The sequence below is a fragment of the Erigeron canadensis genome, chromosome 8, assembly GCF_010389155.1.
Source record: "Erigeron canadensis isolate Cc75 chromosome 8, C_canadensis_v1, whole genome shotgun sequence".
Lineage (NCBI taxonomy): Eukaryota > Viridiplantae > Streptophyta > Magnoliopsida > Asterales > Asteraceae > Erigeron > Erigeron canadensis.
In genome coordinates, this window is record NC_057768.1 from 5,145,040 (window position 1) to 5,167,386 (window position 22,347).

The 22,347-nt window shown below is 34.2% G+C and overlaps 1 protein-coding gene across 1 annotated transcript; it reads right to left on the reverse strand.

Annotated features, from left to right (window-relative positions):
- Positions 1 to 17,244: 17,244 nt before the first annotated feature.
- On the reverse strand, positions 17,245 to 21,565 carry LOC122610036 (auxin-responsive protein IAA8-like). Its single transcript, XM_043783011.1, has 6 exons — positions 21,317 to 21,565; positions 19,764 to 20,403; positions 19,421 to 19,647; positions 19,168 to 19,309; positions 17,851 to 17,912; positions 17,245 to 17,373 (listed from the first exon to the last, which is right to left on the reverse strand). The coding sequence occupies exons 2-6, from the start codon at positions 20,348 to 20,350 to the stop codon at positions 17,336 to 17,338; spliced, it is 1,056 nt and encodes a 351-aa protein (XP_043638946.1). The 5' UTR covers positions 20,351 to 20,403; positions 21,317 to 21,565; the 3' UTR covers positions 17,245 to 17,335.
- Positions 21,566 to 22,347: the final 782 nt, after the last annotated feature.

Here is a 22,347-nt window from a genome sequence, read left to right on the forward strand (position 1 = left end):
TAGCAAAGATCTAGATATATTTCTCCCATGGTTGATAATATTATCGGAAGATTTGAATATCGTGATATACAAATAGATAGTTATATCTCCTTGCTATCATTAGAGCCCGCAAATGGCTTAAAGTTTCACATTGATATACAATGCATGGAGCATGTATAATATTTTTTTAATGATCAACATATACATGAATGGTTTTTATGAACAATATTGATTTTGAGATTACTATGTCATTATATGGCCACACAAGATATGTATATGACACAATTGGCTGTATGTTTTTAACGAGGCAACAACCCTAAACGTATTGTATAACAAAACATACAAGGGGGAGTATTGTAAATGATTGTGTGTATCATGTATGTTTTAGAGAGATTGCATTTCCTAGTTTATCTCATTTATCTTGGAGCCCACTCCAAAACTTGTGTATATATATCCCTTCCCATTCTCAATGAAAGAGATAATTTTCTTCCTCAATATATTTCTCTTCTCAATAATCTTATAACACTTTTTGAATATATATACATTGTATCTAAGTTATCATAATGCACAAATAAACGAAACATGATACTTTCTAAATGTTTGATAAATTGCAATACTTAATTTCAACTCTTGTAAAAATTTAACAAAATATATAGAGTTCTAATGCCAGAAAATTCAAACCTTTTAAAATATGTTTTTTGTTATGAATTAATTAATGTGACTATCCACGTTCTAAAACTCCCCATATATTTATGTTGTATTATTAATGTGAAGCCTATATATAATGGCTCATGTATGTTGAAGTATCATATCAATGAAATGATCATCTATTCTCTCCATTGTTCATTCTGTTGTTGTTATACTTTGTTATTAGGTCTTTGTTTTATAACACGTTATCAGCACGAGACTCTATTATTATTGGTAAAATATGGATTTGTCTTATGGGTGTAGTAGCAAGAATTGAGCAAAAATACGTATCACTCGACACAGTCAAAATTCATTGCTCAGAAGGTAATCTTTTCTTATTGATCTTAATTATTTGATATGGATTCATACTCAAATCAGTTAAATTATATAAAAGTGTTTATATGATTTAAAGGCTAACTTGTATCTATCATGTATAATTAAAATCACAAGAAAAATTATGGAAATATGTTTAGTAATATTGATAATTTATTTTGATGCATTATACGATTGGCATAATTTTTTTTTTTATTAAAACCTAAGAAAAGAAGTGTTGAGCAAATAGATTTTACTCAAAAAAAATGGATTGTCATATTGTCCCTTTGTCTTTCAATTTATGAGATCTTTTGAATATCCTGATGTATATATTTTAATTTAGGAGAATAAATCTTTAAAGATTTTAATTTAGGCGGTGCATAATTGTTCGTTGCCTACACACATACTTTAATATTTTTATAAATCAATAAGGTAGATCTATAGTTAAGCAAATATAAAAAAGAGAGGATGGTTTGCCGCCTGATCGGATCCTTACGCCTTTTTACGTTTCGTATGGTAATTTTTCTATCATCGATCCTTGCGGTAGTTACAATAATATTATATAGAAAAAGGTATGTTTTCTTTTCCACCAACAATTTATAAAATTAAATTGGTATAAAACTAATTTCTTTGTTTGATAATAAAACGTATTCATGATGGATGTTATAATAGCATGTTTTATCTTGAAATTCTATCTTCGATTCGTGTATATTTGGCGGAATTATAGCATATTTCTAAAGGCTAGATAGTTGATCGATTAATCATTACTTATATTGAGGTTTTATTGATTTTATAATTAGACTCTTTTCTGCTATGTAATTACTAACCACCATTCACATTGCTACGAATCATGAATTCATGGAGACTGACTATATATTAAATTTCTAGTATTGTAATTTGCAATGCTATGAATCATTAATTTATGGAGATTGGCGATATAACGTCTTTTTGCATCATGATTTCATTCTGCTCTAGATTTATTTGGCTATATATGTAATCTAGTCTGTTTATAAATCAATTTATTGGCTGGATTAATGACTTTGATTTTGTACATTATGATATTTGGGGTACGTGTGTGATTTTTTCAAAATAAAGAATTTAATTACAACAAGTTTTTGTTTGGTTCACTATACATGTTAATTTAGATGATTTAACTTGGCGAGAGACTACAGTTTTTGACCAACATAATATAGTAAAGATGATATAAGTCGGTTAATGGAAGTGGACTATCAATTGAGGTCTTTAGTCTGGTTGGTATTTTTTTCAACTTTTGTATTTCATATTATTGTCATCTTTGCATGATTATTATTTTGATCACTTAATCTATTTATATAAGATTTTTTTTAAGTTTTATAAAATAGTATTTGAGGATTAGTGTGTAACCTATATCTGCTAGAGTTAATATGCTATCAAAATTAAACTTACTATGACCCTACTTGATAGTCGTATATTATGAAATTATAAATGCTATTGAGGATATATTTCAATTCTGAAACTTGGTAATTTGTTGATCTGTACGTGCATGATATATAAATTTATGGAATGTATGATGCTTGACATATATTATCTTAATATAAGGAATGATTGATAGTTTTACATGCTAAAATCGATATAGGACAAATAAATTAAAGTTTTAGAAATGCCTATTATCATCCTCATAAAATATTTTAAGTGTGATTATTGTATTTCTACGGCATAATTCTTGGAAATGTATTTGATAATTGATAAAGTAAATGTATGCTACCGGGCAATTTGTTTATATGCCCATCTATTTTGCTCATTGGTTAATGATAAATATATGCAACTTAATTGAATTGTATGTTTCTAATACATTTTATAGAATGATTAATGACATATACATGTTTAATTAGCAAATCTTGATGATAAATCTATTTTTCTTGTTTGATATTGCTAAATGCTAATATAAATATTATATTGAATTGTGCAAAAGCTCAAAAGAGTCAAAATAAATATAAAGGAGAAATTAGAGTTTCAAAGTACCAATGTACTAATTTATCCAATATGATTTTAAACATGTCAAGTGCAATCGAAGCACATGTTGTCATAGACTAGAAGTTTATGAATCAGAACTATTTGATTAATTGGCATGCTCGGCTAGACCATCCCGGGTTAGTGATGATGCGAAATAAAAATTAGTTGAAGTACCTGATGTTTTATCTATATAATAATTTTATTGATTGCTCGAAAATGAAATTTTCTAGTTTTTGCCACCTGAGATAAGGAATAAATCATGGAACAAATAAAAAGTGGAAATCTATAGGCCTATACGCCATCTTATGAACCATTTAGGATAATAAATCGATGCATCGTCTAAATGGTCATTAAATATGTAACCCGAAGTTTGCATGATTGATTGCTCGTATAATAAGATGGCGAGTATGTTCCATATTGCAATGACGAAAATGACAAAAACTACTTCCTTAAGTTTTTAATGATCATTGGTTCTTTGCTTTTGTTGGAATGTTTATTGATTCTAATGCCAATGATCATATGGGAGCAAAATGAATTATTAATTGTTTGGGGCCATGTTATACAACATGTGATAATACGAATTCGCATCATGCCAATATCTTATTGTATCTCCAAAAAAAAATTAATAAATAAATAAAAATAAATTAATTTGGAAATAATGTTGGAAAAATAGACATGCATTGGAAGTGTGTAGTGTCATGCTTTGATTCAGTTCGAAAATGTCTGATTAACTAGACACTAGTATGACTGTTTTGGGTATGAGTTGAATTATGAAAGATATGTATGTAATCAATAAAGCATATTGGAAGATTCGTTTATGGCTTATGTTTCACATTGATGTAATTTAGTTTTCCCAACATTAGGGGGAGATGTTTACAACATTAGGGAAAAATGGAAAGCAGCTGAAATGAATAAAAATGAATTATCAAAGTTTCTCACACCGATAAATATTAAATTAAAGTTTGTGATAATTCATTCACAGTATATAGTATTTGCCAGCATGTTAACTAACCAGAAAGAGATAACAGCTGCTAATGCTCCAATTGATAATGAGTCTACACATATTTGAACTATGGTAGAGAATTTGATTCCAAATAAAAATCCTCGAAAAAAAGGAGCAAGAAATTGAGATGGTCAGATTCGAGGTATAAAAAAACCCATTATAATTATTGATGAGTAACTAGACATGAAGGTTTTAAATAAACCCCGAGTACATGGAACAAATGAGATCTCAATAAATTATGACATGTCTAGAGACTTGTGGAATCGAAAATAAATAAAAACGACGTTGAGTTCGATTGAATATGATAGCGCTAAGTGTATGCCTAATGGTGAGGATCTTGAAAGCATGCATGCATTAGTGATAAGGTATGAATGGTTGGCCAAAGATGAAAAGACGCTTGTATTTTAGGGCATGAAGTCCAAGCACTAGCAAGTACGTAAATTATATGATGATGATATGTGTTCGGATATTAAATGAGAAAATTGAAAATATGGCACATAGATTGTTGATCAGATCTTTTATTGATTATGGACAAGAAATGTCATATGGTGGAAGCAACTATTGATCTATTGAAAATCTGGCAAAATATGATATTTGATTTGCGTCTAAAGAAAATGAACAGAGCTCATTTGGTATTAATATTTCACGAGAGATATAAAATATATGAAGCATATTTCATTATTTGAAAAGCTTAAAAACCTATGTGAAATTGGAATGTGGTAGAACGCCTTAGCGCGTATTTATTGAAATGTGCCATAGAAATTACTATGTTTGCTCATTAAACTCCATAAAGAAATTTGGATTAAATATGATATGAGTTTTAATGGAACTCCGAGAGAGTGTCCAATACATATTGAATTATTAGAGAATGAATGTGAGATAAAAGACAAAGACCGTCTTGATTACGAATTGACTATGTTGAGGATAATTTCATTGAGCATCATAATAGCTAAAAAGAGAAAGCTATACTTCTGTAGACAAGTGACGCTCATGGCTTTGAGGTCACGTGATGTTGAAAAAACCCCCTCGAATTTAAAAGACGATGGTCACAATGTTGGTTCAAAAGTATCGCTAAAGCATTAATAGTTATCGATTGCTCATTATGCATCATTTAAATTAAAGTTGTTTATAAAGTTTAACTTATGAAGTGCGTGTATATACTTAAATGAGATGTTTGATGTTAGAAAGAAAATTTCAGGATCAGAACGTTGTCATCATTTCCATCAATAGCAACCAACTTGGACAACACTCCAAGATACAAATCAGCAGAAGATTAAAATTGATTTGTTTTCCATAATTAGTTTATTTTTTCCCTTATAAATTGTAATCGTTTTTTATCACAGAATCAATACAATACAAATATTTTCAATTCATTGTGTTATCATGGTATCAGAGCCGGCATACTGCATGGACTCATCATCTACATAGTAACATCAAAATTCGAATCCATCACATAACCTAAGCCACCATGGCAACAGAAGCCGGCGGCTCAGGCGTGGGTTCTGAATTAGCAATTTAACTAGCCGAACTCTTGCAAAATAACCAACCACAAAATCCCAAATTATCCGACAACCTACAGATTAACCTCAAATTAAACAACCAAAATTATGCCCTATGGGCTCGAATGATCCGAGTCGCCATAGGCGGAAAATCCAAATCATTACTAAATCATTTAACCGAAGAACCACCAACAAAAGCAACAACTGAAAAATATGAAAGATGGGAACAAGAAGACCTGATCGTGTTTTCTTGGCTAATTCAGAACATTGAACCGACTTTGGCCGGAAACCTTACCAAATTTTCCACATCAAAGGAGCTGTGGGATGCCCTGACAACCACATATAGCAGCGAAAAGGACAAATTGCAAACTTTCAATTTGCACGTCAAGGCGAATGAACTCAAACAGAATGATAAATCGCTTGAAGATTTTTGGATCTCACTCCAAGGCGTATGGGGTGAGATCTACCGTTTGGATCCAAATCCAATGAAATGCCCTGAGGATATCAAAATATATTCCAAACTAAGATCTAAACAGAAAGTGTTCCAGTTTTTTAAATGGATTAGATCGGAAATATGAACAGCTGAAACGTGAAATCCTTTGGGTCGACCCGCTCCCTACCGTTGAATCTGCTTATGCCACGATTCGTAAGGAAGCCGCTCACCAACTTATTATGGGAGCAACAACAAACGACACACAAGGAATAGCATCTGGCTTAATCGCCGGAGAACTTTCCGGCAATAGCAGCGGTGGCGGTGGTTTTGTATCAAAGGGATTTCGCCGGAATGACGGCAAGAAAAAGGTGACCCAGGATGATAAATCACATCTACAGTGCGATGAGTGTGGCATGTCAAGACACACAAAAGATCAGTGTTTTGAGATCGTAGGGTATCCCGATTGGTGGATCGGTCCGAAGAAAAGCAGCAGATCAAAAAAACCCGAGAAAGATATCACCCCTACCACCGCTACAAAACCCTATAAAGATGGTGGTGGTGACCGGCGATCAACCGGTTTCGGTGGGGTAGTAGCGGCGGCCGAAGAAGGAAACAAGGAGGAGAACTTTTCAATGGTAACAGGTAAAAGGAAAGGAAAGGATATTTCTAATTTCCAAAACTTATGCATCTTTCCTTATAAAAAGATATTTTCCAGGTTATCATATGATTTTCCATATAAAAAGGATCCAACAGTGGGCCCAACAGTGGATAGATCGGCTGGTATAGCCCATGGAGCAGCCCTCATGGCCCAAAATGAGTCTAGCAAGTCCAATGGAGAATGGATTTTTGATTGTGGAGCAACGGATACAATGACGTATGAGTTATCTGATATTTCAGAATTTTCCAAACCCAGGAAAACTCATATTGAAGCAGCTAATAAAGAGAAAATGGATGTAAAAACTGGAGGAATAATTAAAATCTCACCAGATTTCAAACTGTCTAATTGTCTTTATGTTCCCTCTTTGTCATAGAAACTATTATCCATAAGTCATGTGACAAAAGAACTCAATTGCTCCGTTCTCATGCTTCCAACTTTTTGTCTTTAACAGGATATCAGGACGGGACGGATTATTGGGCGTGGCACTGAAAGAGGGGGACTGTACTATGTTGATGAAGTAAATTCAAGCGGGAGTGTTATGCTAGGTCATGGAACCAGTGAAAGAGAAGCTTGGTTATGGCATAGAAGATTGGGGCACCCATCAGTTAGTTATTTGCATACTTTGTTTCCTAAACTTTTTCCGTTAAATAAACCAATTTCTTGTGAAACCTGCATTTTAGCTAAAAGTCATAAACAAACCTATAAACCCAGAAATACCAGGGTTATAGTCCCCTTCTCCTTAATTCATTCAGATGTATGGGGCCTTGCCCCAGTTTTTGGAGGTCAAAATTTTCGATATTATGTGATATTTGTTGATGATTGTACCCGGATGACTTGGATCTATTTCTTAAAAAATAAAGGTGAGGTTTATGATAGGTTTACTGTTTTTTATGCCATGATCCAAACCCAGTTTCAACACTCTATCAAAATTGTAAGGTCAGACAATGGGGGAGAATATGTGAACTCACAAATGAATCTGTTTTTTCAGTCCAAAGGGATCGTCCATCAAACCACATGCCCTCATACGCCAGAACAAAATGGTGTAGCCGAAAGAAAAAATAGACTTCTGTTAGAAATGGCTAGAGCCCTAAGAATTGAGTCATGTGTTCCAAAATCCTTTTGGCCAGAAGCTATATCCACCGCCACTTACCTAATTAACCGACTACCAACAAAAATTCTTAAAATGAAAACTCCCCTTAAAACTCTCACTGAGTATCATACCTTACCACCAGTGCTCACACTCCCACCTAAAGTGTTTGGATGTACTGTTTTCGTTCATGTTCCAAAATCATATCGTGATAAACTTGATCCATGTGCTGAAAAGTGTGTTTTCGTTGGATATGGGGTAACTCAAAAAGGGTATAGGTGTTATAATCCTAAAACTCGTCATATGTTCACCACTATGAACCAAGTACTTTTACTCCTCGCCACATAGTGGTCAGGGGGAGGAAGAGAATGACACACTGAGTTGGCTGGAATATTCCTTGGGAGAAGGCTCTTATACACCTGTTGCTTCAGCACAAAGAACAGAAGAACATTCCTTGGGCTCCAGAAGTCTCCTCAGCCAGAAAATGTCACCAAAAATACAAGTCCGAACCTGATATCCGAGGTAAGTAATTTTCCAAATCCTTCACTTACCATACCAGATTCCTCGAATGAAAGTGTGCAGGAAAGTGAAGAACAAGTAAGTACTGAAGTTAGTGAAGAACAAGTAAGTACTGAGGCTCCAGAACAACAATATGTACTCCCTGCAAGATCCACTAGAGGAATTCCTGCAAAGCATTTTTCTCCAGAGAAGTTTTCAAGAGGTTCTAAATATCCAATGGCTAACTTTGTAAGAGGAAATCTGTCTGAAGAAGCAAAGGCATTCACATCAAAGTTATATTCAGAAGAGACTCCATTAAATGTAGAGCAAGCCTTGAAGATGACAAAATGGAAGGATGCTATGGAAGTTGAAATGGAGGCACTAAAAAAAATGAAACATCGGACAAGTGTACTTTACCACAAGGGAAGGAACCAGTAGGATGCAGGTGGATCTATACAATCAAATTCAAGCCAGATGGTGTAGTTGAACGATATAAAGCTCGGTTAGTTGCAAAAGGATACACCCAGACGTATGGTATTGACTATTCTGAGACATTCTCTCCAGTTACAAAGCTAGATACAATAAGGGTTTTGTTCTCTGTAGCAGCAAATCAAGGTTGGCCCATTTATCAGTTCGATGTTAAGAATGCCTTCTTACACGGAGAATTAGAAGAGGAGGTATATATGGATCCTCCGCCCGGTTTCTCGGATGATTTCAAGCCTGGAGAAGTCTGTAAGCTAAAGAAGTCATTGTATGGACTAAAGCAGTCACCAAGAGCATGGTTTGGAAGGTTCACACTAGCAATGAAGAAATATGGATACAAACAAAGTAATTCTGATCACACTTTGTTCCTAAGTCAAAAAGGAGATAGAATAACATGTCTGATAATTTATGTTGATGACATGATTATCACCGGGAATGATGAAATTGAGATAAAGAAATTAAGACAGAATTCGCGTGCAGAATTTGAAATGAAAAAGTTAGGAAATCTAAAGTATTTCCTTGGAATTGAAGTATTAAGATCACAACAAGGGATCTTTATTCATCAAAAGAAATATATCTTGGATTTTTTAGCATAAACAGAAATGATTGATTGTAAGCCAGCAGACACACCAATGGTTATGAATCAGAAGTTGTTCATGAAATCAGATGCCAAATCTGCAGATAAAAATAGATACCAACGAATGGTAGGAAAGTTGATTTATCTAGCTCACACTCGTCCAGATATAGCATATGCAGTTGGAGTAGTAAGTTAGTTTATGCACCAGCCTCAAGAAGAACACATGGATGCAGTTTTACGAATTATCAGATATCTCAAAGGAACTACTGGTCACGGAGTTTTGTTTAAAGCAAATGGTCATCTTGATATTCAAATATACACAGACGCTGACTGGGCTGGAGATAAAGGGAACAAAAGATCAACCTCAGGATATTTCTCTCTAGTAGGAGGTAATCTTGTCACATGGAGAAGTAAAAAGCAAAAAGTTGTTTCTCTGTCAAGTGCAAAAGCTGAATTCCGAGGTATAGCCAAAGGCGTAGCAGAAGCTTTGTGGCTGAAAAAACTTGTGACTGAATTAGGATTTGCTCCAAAAGAAAGCATCCAAATTTTAAGCGACAATGAAGCAGCAATTCAGATCTCAGAAAATCCTGTGCAACATGACAGAACTAAACATGTGGAGGTTGACCGACATTTCATTAAAGAAAAACTTGAAGGTGGGATCATTAAGTTACCGTTCGTGAAGTCTGAAGATCAACTTGCAGATATCTTGACTAAAGCGGTAGGAACAAATATGTTCAACAAATGTCTTAGCAAGTTGAATTTTGGTAATCTCACTATTCAACTTGAGGGGGAGTGTTAGAAAAAAGATTTCAGGATCAAAACGTTGTCATCATTTCCATCAATAGCAACCATCTTGGACAACACTCCAAGATACAAATCAGCAAGAGATTGAAATTGATTTGTTTTCCATAATTAGTTTGTTTTTTCCCTTATAAATTGTAATCGTTTTTTATCACAAAATCAATACAATACAAATATTTTCAATTCATTGTGTTATCATTTGATGCATGTTGAAATTTTAAATTGGATATGTAAGTCATATATAGAGAAATCAACACATAGCAAGTTGGTTCATGAGAAAACCAAATTGTATTATCGAGACACTTATTACAATAACCTGAGACTTTGGTCAGTGATATTGTTTAAGTGATGTGATCATGAGGGGGAGAAGATACGCATTGCACTCTTTTTCCCTCGAGCAAGACTTTGTCCCACTGGGTTTTCCTGTCAAGGTTTTTAATGAGGCAATATCCCCAAGCGTATCAAAAGAATTATGTACTCTTTTCCTTTCACTAGATTTTTGTCCCATTGGGTTTTCTCTAGTAAGGTTTTAGCGATAGATCATGAGGGGGAGAAGATACGCATTGCACTCTTTTTCCCTCGAGCAAGACTTTGTCCCACTGGGTTTTCCTGTCAAGGTTTTTAATGAGGCAATATCCCCAAGCGTATCAAAAGAATTATGTACTCTTTTCCTTTCACTAGATTTTTGTCCCATTGGGTTTTCTCTAGTAAGGTTTTAGCGAGGGCATAATGTCATTAATCAATGGAAATCCAAGATGGAGAGTTATAAATAATTAATGAATGGATGTCAAAATACATATAACTGAATCTCATGAAGAGATTGATATACTACAAATTAGGGTTGTATTATCTCGAAAATCGAACATTTATTAAATGGGATTTTTGTCCATTTATGAAAATATATTGACAAAAGGTCAAAGAGCTTCAATATTGGCAATTCTTACTCATTACGATATTACATCATTTTATAGATGTGTCAGCAATAAATGGCTCCGAGTCAACAAGCTATCGTTTGATGAAACTGAAGACATACTTCGATACATGATATATGTTTATTCTAGATATTTGTCTCATCCGTCCAAAGCATTATCATGGAGAATTTGGTTTTTCACAAATTGTGACACTACAAATTTTATGGAGGTTTAGCAATCATCAACAACTACATCATCAAGCTATGAAGATGGTCATGATCAAAGATCAATAAAGAAGACGTCCAAGAAGGATGTGTTCACAAGACTAGCTCAATGGTATCATTTGAAGATAATGTAGTGTATATAGATCAAGCTCAAACTATGATAGAGTCAATCTCGACATATGATCAACAAGATGGTGACACAATTAGTCTTTAGCATACCTGATCAAGCAATAACTGGGCATATTATTGAGTCATTTATAAACAAGATCAACATTCGACATCTCGAATATGGATATTCAAATGAGGGGGAGTATTATACGCGCTGCACTTTTTTTCCCTTCACCGAGTTTTTTTTTTCCACTGGGTTTTTCTTTGTAAGGTTTTTAATGAGGCAACAAACACCATCTTTGCGTATAATAAAGTGTGAATATCCAAGGGGGCTCTTTAAATTAGTGGATAGCCAAGGGGGAGTGTTATGAATTAATTAATGTGGCTATCCACATTCTAAAACTCCCCATATATTTATGTTCATCATTATGTATGTATTAATTGTATTATTAATGTGAAGCCTATATATAATGGCTCATGTATGTTGAAGTATCATATCAATGAAATGATCATTTATTCTCTCCATTGTTCATTCTGTTGTTGTTATACTTTGTTATTAGGTCTTTGTTTTATAACATTTTTCTGTAACGTGTTTAAGCATTAATTTTTTTGATTTTTTTTCTTCTGAAAGGCGTATTTCGTAAAACAACTTCACCACACCAAGCTTCACCCCACCATACAAGAGTGAGAGCCGCAACAAGATAGACGCGAGTGTCTTTACCGAGCCTTAGTATAAACTATAAACCTAACGAAGACCCAGCTGAAATTTGAACCTTCATCTTGTGAGTAAAACCAACGTGATTTGGGTCAGTGGTAAACACCATGCCTCTAAAGACAGAGGTCAAAGGTTCGATCCTCATCTCATGCAAAGGTTGGAGGTACGTTTTTACCATTTAGCTAGGTTGAATATGGAAGCAGTCTCTCTGCCTTAAGTTCTCTCATACACCTTCGAAGTATTGACCAAAACCCGTGAAAAATGACAGAATGCAGCTCCTTTTTGTAAAAGAATGATTCTATCCGTTGAACTTTATTGTCTTTTAATTTTCTTAGTTATAGTTCAATCAAATATATGGATAGAGAGAACATTAAGAAGTATATACATCAGATGTCCCCATTTTATATAGTTTAATGGTAAATAATAAAATGAAGAAAAGTCTTCATTGGGCCACATTGTCATAATGAGCATTGAGCAATCTTAGTCGGGCTCCATAAGCGCAGCTGTTTCATTGCCCAATGGGTGGTCAAGGGCTTATTTTTAATAATCATCATCACTTACAAGGACTTAACAATCAATCTTAAAGCCCACATCAACTTAAGGCCCACCCCAAAACACATGTTATGATGTTAATATAGCTAAGGCCTACGGGTTTGATAAATTTATAACAAATTTTAACCACGCATAACAATAACAAAGCATGTTTTATAATCTATATTAGTGCTCAGACCCGTCCATTAGACGAGTACTCTCAAGATATATAAATCTTATAATAATTGTGAAACAAAAAGTGTATGACCAATATCACAACTTAATGAATACGAAAGCTATAGAAGAAACATATGAAAATTAACTCCATATAAATATTGATTCCACTTTATTCTTTTTTTTTTTCAACTTTAGTTAAATAAAAAGAGAAACAAAAAGTGTATGACCAATATCACAACTTAATGAATACGAAAGCTAAAGAAGAAACATATGAAAATCAACTCCATATAAATATTGATTCCATTTTACCCTTTTGTTTTCAACTTTAGTTAAATAAAAAGAGAAACAAAAAGTGTATAACCCATATCCCAACTTAATGAATACGAAAGCTAAAGAAAAAACATATGAAAATTAACTCCATATAAATATTGATTTCAGTTTACCTTTTTCTTTTCAACTTTAGAAAAATAAAAAGAGAAACAAAAAGTGTAGAGTATATAATTTGAAAAATATGTGAAGGTTTTTTCTATATAGATAATAATAGTAATAAAGATTTTTTTAAAAGATTTTTTATTAACAGGCGACCATATTTTATTAAATAAATATTAAAAAAATAGAGGATTAATAAGGAGATAGTATCAGGTTAAAAGAGGGGAATTAAGGATGTCAAGTGTACCCCCAACCCCTTTTTAATTTAGTTATTATAGATAGATGATGTATGTTTGTTGTGGGTAAATAAAAGTTATTATAGATTTATTACTAGCTATTTTATTTTCTTTTAAATTTTAATGATAATCACATTTTTTTCTTATTCAACCTCTCTGAATTTATATGTATATTTTTTTGGAACGTTAATTTCTTGGGTGTGGTCTGCATACAACACCCAAACAAGGAATATAAGAAAAACCCTTACAGACTTGTAACTTCAAGTAGTCGAACCCAAATCTGTCTTCATTGCGCAGTATCACAAATGATATATTGGTGTGAGTGAGGATCGAACCTTGATCAATATCTTACCACTACGTCAGATGATTGTGGTTTTTTCCTTTGTTGTAATAATAGGCTATAAATGGTCAGATCATTATATAGGTGTGTGGGGTATAAGTGATAGAGGTTTTTGAGAACGATACTCTATTGAAGAAGCTAATAATGAAATGGCCAAGTCGAAATGTTAAATTCCTCACTGGTTGAGTATTGAACATTAAAGTCAAACCAGCTTGGCACACAACTATTCGATACAATGTGGCATCGAATAAAGCAATGTGGCAGTTTGAGGTACATTCAAAGCGTTGTTAACATCATTCGATAGCGAAAGTACATAGAAATATTGTTAATGTCTTTAATGCGTAGAGTGTGATATAACATTGGGGTTTTGCAAAGGTGGAACCGAGAAACTAAATGCTATGATCCTAATGTTCAAAAAAGAAAAAAAAAATGCTATGATCCTATATTCCTATCTCATGGAATGATTAGTGTGAGCTGTTTTGTCGCATAATATATACGTAATTTGTTCCTCACTTTATATTGTGAGTTGGTCAATATATAGATTTGGTGTGACCAAAACATTTGATTAGCTAGATTATTTTTTTCTTTAGCTGTAAATGTTAGTCGTTACTACTTAGTTATTCCTCCCAAGATTTCCGGATTTGAACTCAAAAGCTTCACAGAGTAAAGGTCAATATATAAGTTAGTAGAGATAATAGCACAAAAGCAACCAATCTATTACAAAGTAATAAAACAGATAAACAAGTGCCATATTCACATGGGTTGTTTAAATTCAGATGCCTGCAACTATTTTGGATCAAGAGGGTGACTTTCTCTACATAAGACTTCGTTGATCCTTTCGGCATAATGAGTCGAGGCAATGAAGCATGGAGAGCCAGTCGCACGACTATAGACCCGAGAAAAATCTCTTTTCAATATCTTTTGTTCCTCGAGTAAAGTTTTTAAAGAAAGGACAAAAATCGTCTCCACAATAGTGAACTAACAACACAAGGGAACCTCGACCTCTCCCTAGGAAAATGCACCAGATGAAGTTAAGAGGAATTCCAGGATGAAGGAGGTTGTAATAGTAGGAAGACAGTAAAGACAAGCGCACCATACACATGAATTTAGGGCACGCGGAGTGGTGAGCAGTTTGGGTGAATTTATGGGTAATGTCGGTGGTAACACCGCCGCCGGTAGTGAATTTATGGCTTAGAAGATTGGGTAGACGGTTTAATACCCGTCGATCATAAATGGAGAAAGAAGGAAGAAGGTGTGAGAACAAGTGCTTGAGCGTCAGTCAAAATGGTTAGGAAGGTTAGTTGAGAGGGTTAAAAAGTTGGATGAATTTGAGAGAGTTGATAAATTTATTTTCTCCACTCCATGTCCTCTTACCCTTTATAGAAACCAACAAAATTCCATGTAAAATCGCCATTTGAATATCCCAGATCGATGTTAGGATGTTGAAACTTCACGATAACAATGACTTTGATTAGATTTCACATTTTCGTCAAACACCTTGCTTTAGTGATTAATCAGGTGACTCACTAACTAAGAGTGTGACCAAAACGGTATGTTGAAAGATGATTATAACATAGTAACTACTTTAAAAGTAGTGAACATAAACATGTGTTATGCCAGAAAGCGTCTTAACTAAATTTTTGGATGATAGTAATTGTTTATAAGTTTACTGCCTCTTAAAAAAAATGGAAAATTTTTTTAAAAAAACAATGATCTTTTTTTCCCCCAAAAGATGAATTTCGATGAAAACTTCATGTCTTGATTCGACGTACAACTGGAGGTCTAACATACGTCGTCTTAACAAGATCTGCGCTAGAGAGCTCTATTAAAGTAGAAATGTCTATTTCAAATACCCGATGAGAGAAAAAACCCCCTACTAATTCGGCCGAAGAGACAACGATTAATAGGGGTAAACCCTGTCCCCCTCATACTTGAACTTGGATCATAAATGGACTTCTTATATCCTTCCCATGGCTTGAACAAAAAACCTCTTGAATAAGAAGATGACTTTTCAACTATTAAGCTAATGCTAAAGACAGAAAAAACAATTAGGATGTGCCTTATGTACCCGTCCAAGGTTAGTCCTTGGACCCGTCCTCCCTTGTACACCACGGGGTTGGATTCATCCTTGGACTCATCCCTCCCCATTCGTCCCCCATGGACGAGGGATTTTAGCTTCTTCTTCTTTTTTTTTAATAAATTTTGTGAGTGTATAATTAAATAAAAGGCAGGTTAGTTCTGGGTATAAGGTTGGATTTAGGGGGATTAGTTCTTGGATGATTTTTTGTTGACTAAGACTGGTCTTCCGGAGATGAGTCTACGCATAAGGTAGCCTCTTAGCTAATGTGGGCTACATGGAATGAAGCCTATCCACTAGTCTTACTGGACCACAATGTGCGATAACAACTATTATTAGACATTAGTCAGCATTCAGCAATGTTGGCAAATAGCATGCAGCAAAATGGCAAACAATAAACGACCTTATTTATTGCTTTTATTATTGGTCTAATGACAGTAAGGGCCCGTTCTTTTTTTCAATTAAAAAGTGATGAATGTATAAATAATGTTTGAATGTATAATAAGTAAAAAGTACGTAATTGACGGTTATTTTTGTTTATTAAGTTAAAAAAAAACATGAAATTTGACTAAATACATTAAATTCTTAATTATTAAGTCTATTAAGCAAAAAAAAAAAAAAAGAACGAGACCTGACACACATTAAAAAACCCGAAAGTCTACTTTTTCTTTAATGACAAATGGAGGAAATTTTTGGATTAAGTTATCCGGACACGAACTAACCATAGTATGTTTATGATTGTATTCGTTTATGAAACTTTCCACTGACTCATATATATACCTAAAGATGTTCAAACATGACATCTGAGAGCATGTATGACCATTATGCAACTTGATGATGTGTATTAAGACAAACTCCTATCTGGTTAATCATTTTCCAATTCAATTAGATGCCAACCCAATTTCACATTAATATTGATTTGACTTAAACATACCCAACTATAGTGACTTCTTTTGCCCATTGTTTTTGAACGTCCATTCAGGTATCAGGTTAGAATGATCTTGACTAAACTCATTTTGCATTTTTAGTTTGGACTTCTGGAATTAAAGGTAACCAGAATCTCCATTCTTTGCATTTTCATCCCATTCAAATCTGCAGATTCATCAATTAAGTGTAGTTTAAAAAAGACCACCCAAGAACTTCAGATTAGATCAAATTCAACACGCGAGCACGATGAATAACTCAAAAGGGTGGAAGTGTGGAACAATCGATATAATATCAGAATCATGTGACACAATTAACTACAAAGAGATTGAGAAGCAATGGTTTTCATCAAGTTATGAAATCACAAGCACAAGCATCAATCGAACATGATAACTACTAAAGATTCATACCATAGAAATATAATTAGAGATAAACAAGCATTTTAATCCTACGTAACAAGGAACTAATGACGCTCTTGCCATGAATGTTGATAGAGACCTGGCAAAATCAACTTTCCCATGGAGATGCAACCACCACAATAGCCAAGAAAATAACCAGTCCAGCCCGAGCCCGAGCCCGTTTCCTCCACAGCTTCCGAACCAAAACTACTCATTTGCGTTCCAACCATGAGCAGGACCGAGCAGTCTTCAAAAATTAAGTTCTGTTCTTTGATTTTTCGGTGGCCCTGGGAGCTGTGAGGCAATCCAATTAGGTAAAACATTACCAACTTGATATAACTAAAAAACTTCTTTCCAATATGATAACAAATATAGGACAGAAATAAAAACCCGTGAATAAGCAATTGCTCCCTGTTAAATGACAGAACTTAATGGCTCCCAGTATTTATAAGGTCAACATGATTATATCGATTTGGAAAGGGAGGTGATATGTACACAACATGTATAAGTAGTATATAGCCCGGTGAACAACTATGAACAGATATGTAAAACTGAAGGTTCTTTTATGGCTAAATGTTTTTTAGTACCAATTACTCCTCGTCTCCTCTTTTGGAAGACCGGGGAAATGTTTTAGTAATAAAGAATTAGACAAGACCTCACAAAGTTGCAAGATATATTCATGTAGGACCTACCTGTGTAAATAAGCCGCTTAGATTGCCAAACATAAAACTCAATGACTGCATACTAAACAAAATCATATTTGGGACATACCTAAACCAATAGCATCAGAGCCCTTCATGATCTTCAGCCTCTTGCATGAACCAATAAACATACTGTGAAAACAGGAATGTGTAAGAGTAATGAAACTACCAGGCAATACATATTAAGCCAAACCATAGCAAGATTTCTAAGATCAAGTTACATCACTCGTTATCAAGAGTGGATATATATATATATATACATCACTCGTTATCAAGAGTGGATATATATATATATGCATATGACACAAAGAACAGATATGACTAGTCTTTGCTATCACATGGAAGGGCCTTGATAGCACATGAACGAACCCACATAAACCTGAATTAACTGTCCAAAGTTAATCGATGGGACAAACTACAAATGAAGTTATATCCAGTCTACTCTTGAGGGGCTAAGTATAACTGATTGGGTGAATCTACTTATATATATATATATGACACAAAGAACAGATATGACTAGTCTTTGCTATCACATGGAAGAGCCTCGATAGCACATGAACGAACCCACATAAACCTGAATTAACTGTCCAAAGTTAATCGATGGGACAAACTACAAATGAAGTTATATCCAGTCTACTCTTGAGGGGCTAAGTATAACTGATTTGGTGAATCTACTTAACTCCATATGACTTCATCTAACAATTTAGATTTTTTTTCTTTCAAGTATAAAAACTGCCACCTCTGCTCACTAGTGTGTCAAATCAGGGTTACTGGCACGACCAGGTGTCACCACATTTGTTTGAATTTACGGTTTGATTATATGCCTACACATTAAGGGATTCCTTTTACTAGTAACCCCATGTTGGATTTCAATCGGAAACGAGAGGCTTAATGCGGTGCTACACTGTATCACCTACATTAGCAAGCCCAAAAATGTGAGATTCCACATCAAACATTCAAACCAAATGATTGGAGTGTGTATAGGCGTCAAAGGGGAGATTATATTTGAGGGACCGAGAAGCGTCAACTGGATTTGAATCAGATTCACAAAAATTAAAACATTTCATAATCAGAAGAAAAAATAGCTTTTATCATAACCACACTCCAAATAAACATAATTACACTCTTTATAACCCATGAATAGATACTGATGGCCAGCATTTTAGTAGTGTATTCATCATGCTAGCATATTATACTTCAAGTGAGAAAGAAAAAAACATGGCAAAAGTACATAAAATTCTTCTCTTTTTGTTATGTATTGAATTTTAATAAAGTGTGCAATTTTTTTTTTAATTACATAAACTTGATGCTAGTATGCCACTTCCAACAGAGGTTTCAAATAGCAATTACAAATGTATGAAAGCAGAACATATTCATATATACTTACTCCCATGGAACATCTCCCACAAGCATCCAGTCACCATCCTTATCTTCATACGTAAGAACATACTCTGACCCATGCAAAAGATCTCTCAGTTTGCTCTCACTAAGACTTTCCCTCCCCGGAGCTCCCTGAGATCCACACTGACCTACAATTTCAAAAAGTTGGAGTGAGTCCTTCATGCAAAGATTTCACTTCATAAACAGTTATACTTTGGCTATACTAACAACGAATTAGTAACTTGAGAAAAGCAACTAACCGATAGTGAAACATGTAAACATCTTCTCGAGAGCAGAAGAAAGTTCTCGATAAGTAGAGTAACCTCTCAAATCAACCTTCCTCAAATATGGAGCACCATCCATGCTAACCTTCACAAATAATGCACCAGGACCAGGCTTCCCATCTACTTCATCATTGTTCTTTGAGCTTGTAGCCAGCATGTTCTTCCTAAATGATCTAACCGGAGGCCAACCAACCACCTGTGCTCTATAAATTTCAACGCAGAGGTTAGAAACAAACCACCCAAACCGTATCAAATGTCTTACACAGCATTTTGCTTATTCGCACACGATAGAAATAAACTTTTATAGTAAATAACTTACTTTGCAGACGGAGGATTGGAGCTATTTACTTTGTTAAGATTACTTCCACTACAAGGTCTTTCCTGCGCCATTTTTGAGAGCGCCACTTTCATCACGGCAGGCTGAGCCTCCGACAATATCTTCCCATTTCCATTTACATTCAAATTACTAGAAAACTTCCCTTGACCTATTAACTTTGAAGCATCAGATTCAACCCCAGAAGCATCAAACCTCCAATTCCCTTCAGTTACCCCCTTAACTTCCGAGCAACTATCCATAGCATCAGTAAACGCCCTTTTATGCCCAGAAACAACGTAAGGAAGCAAAGGAAACAAGCGTTTCTCATCTAGTTTATCAGAGCTCGTTAAGCTACTTTCTGGATCCCTCTCGGGTGATTGAGACCCCGGAAGACCAAGCCTTAGTTCAGTCTCCTTAAGGTTTAGACTATTCTTGTTCACTTCCGATATATTAGACACATTCGAACTATCCACAGACGAACAATCCGACAACCCTAAGTAATTTCTTTCAGCCATCATCGTAATCTTTTGTAAACTAGACACATTCCCTTTCCCGCCCGCTTCGACGCCTAACAAGGTCGAAGACATCATCAGTTACTCAAGTCCTTAATTTGAAATATCTATCCTTATTTCTTCAAGTCAATCTGCTTGAATATACAAACAATTAATTAATACACTTGCAATATATATATGCATACAAAAACATATGAAGTCAACAATAACAAAAAATACAAAAAAAAAAACCCATTTTAGTGAATTATGGAACCAATTCATCCATAGATAGATTAATACCCATTACCAATGCAACTTGGACCCACATCTGAAGTTAAAGAGACATGGGTTCGATCCTTAGGAATGCCCAAATCATGTGGGTATTAAGCGAAGGTATTTCACCGGCATCAAAAACCTTACGGGGAGGTCAAGATGCCCTTTTTTTTAATGAATTGTGTAATATATATATATATACACACACACACATACACATATAAAATATACCCAACAGACATACATAATTATGCGAAAGAAGTCAAGAACCATATCTAAGGTGGCCTAGTGGTCGGGCGACCTGATTTCCTCACAAGAGGTCTCGGGTTCAAACCTCACCAGGTAAAATCTCCGGGGTGGCCAGTAAAATGGCCACGTGTAAATCTGAGTCAAAATTCTCACATGGAAAATGTCACTCATTCTACATACATACAGGAAGGAAGGAAGGATTTAGATCTATTTTCATAAATCTATACACAAAAAAACATATGAAAATTGCAGATAAATAAGTAGAAATGTGGTGTTAAATGTAAAATAATGATATAAAATTATTAATTATAATTGTAAAAACTGATAAAGGGCAAATTAACATAAACAGTGCGTGTGTGTGTGTGTGTGTGTGTGTTAACTAATATTAATGAAACAAAACACAAAGGATTAAAAGGAATGAGTGCAAAGCATAATCTCAGATCTCAACTTTTAGAAACAACAAAATATTAAAAATTATAAAAAAAATTTGGAGTAAAGTTGATAATTAAGAAAGAAAAATATATAAATATAAAATCAGCTGACCTGAAAATGAATGAGTAAAAGGAATCAGTGAGCTTGGTGGAAAGGATGAAGAAACCGGAATATTTATTTATTTATTTATTTATTTGTGTATTTTGGAGTATATAAAAATAGGGGAAGGTCGCTCAACTCAGGGGATTAATAATCAGGAGTAGTAAAGTACTGGTGGAAAGAAAGCAAACAAAAGAGAGGGTTGATGCGTGTGCCCTCTAAACTTTTGAGTCTCTCAATTGTGAAACAAAAATGTTTCACATGTTCCTTCAATTTATGATGGATATATGGATTTCTATATTTATATTAATTTTTAATAAAATAGTTTATAGCTAATGGAATTGGAAATGATAGATATTTTGTTTTTAAATGATCAAAATAAAACTTAATAGGTGATTATTTTAAATGACAAAAAATATAACATATATTATTTTAACCAGGTCTACATTAGTTCGTTTTACAGAATAGATTTTTAATCAAAAATTCTGTTCACCTATAGATTTGAACAATTACAATAAAATTTCAATATAAGGAAAGACTCAAAAGACTTTGATTCTTAAAATAGAGAAATGGACGAAGTTTTGTTTTCCAAATAATTGAGGGATGACATATGCTATTCAAATGTAACTTTTTAATCTTGATTAAATTGGGGTTATTTTTTTTAACGGCCGACAAATTATTTTATTACTTAACTAACAAATAGCTAGAATTATCAAAGTACAACATATATAGCAATTCTTAAAAGAAATAACCATCCATGGCACGATAATTAATCTCCTAATATGACACTTCTTAAAAGATTCAATAAACATCTCTAAGGTAATCCCAAGTAGTTATATTAATATGCTTCACCCTCCGGAGAGAATAAGTTCTTCAATCTGCGACTCAAAGCCCTCAAGATTCATGCAAAGAATTGTACCGACACTCTTAGCTGCATCCATTTCTTCCTTTAGTCCTGGATGTTGTTCCTGTGAGTGTGTTACAACCGGGTCGCCTGGAGCAGTTATTTGAGCTTCATGAATCGCATGAGGACAACAGGGCAT

Bases quoted from the DNA above. Each gene is read 5' to 3' on its own strand.
- LOC122610036 (XM_043783011.1), bottom strand. From the start codon at position 20,350: ATGATGTCTTCGACCTTGTTAGGCGTCGAAGCGGGCGGGAAAGGGAAT. The intron at 19,648-19,763 runs GTAAGTTATTTA...TGAAATTTATAG, and splicing joins TCCAATCCTCCGTCTGCAAA to AGCACAGGTGGTTGGTTGGC. The intron at 17,374-17,850 runs GTATGTCCCAAA...ATTGCCTCACAG, and splicing joins CTCTGATGCTATTGGTTTAG to CTCCCAGGGCCACCGAAAAA.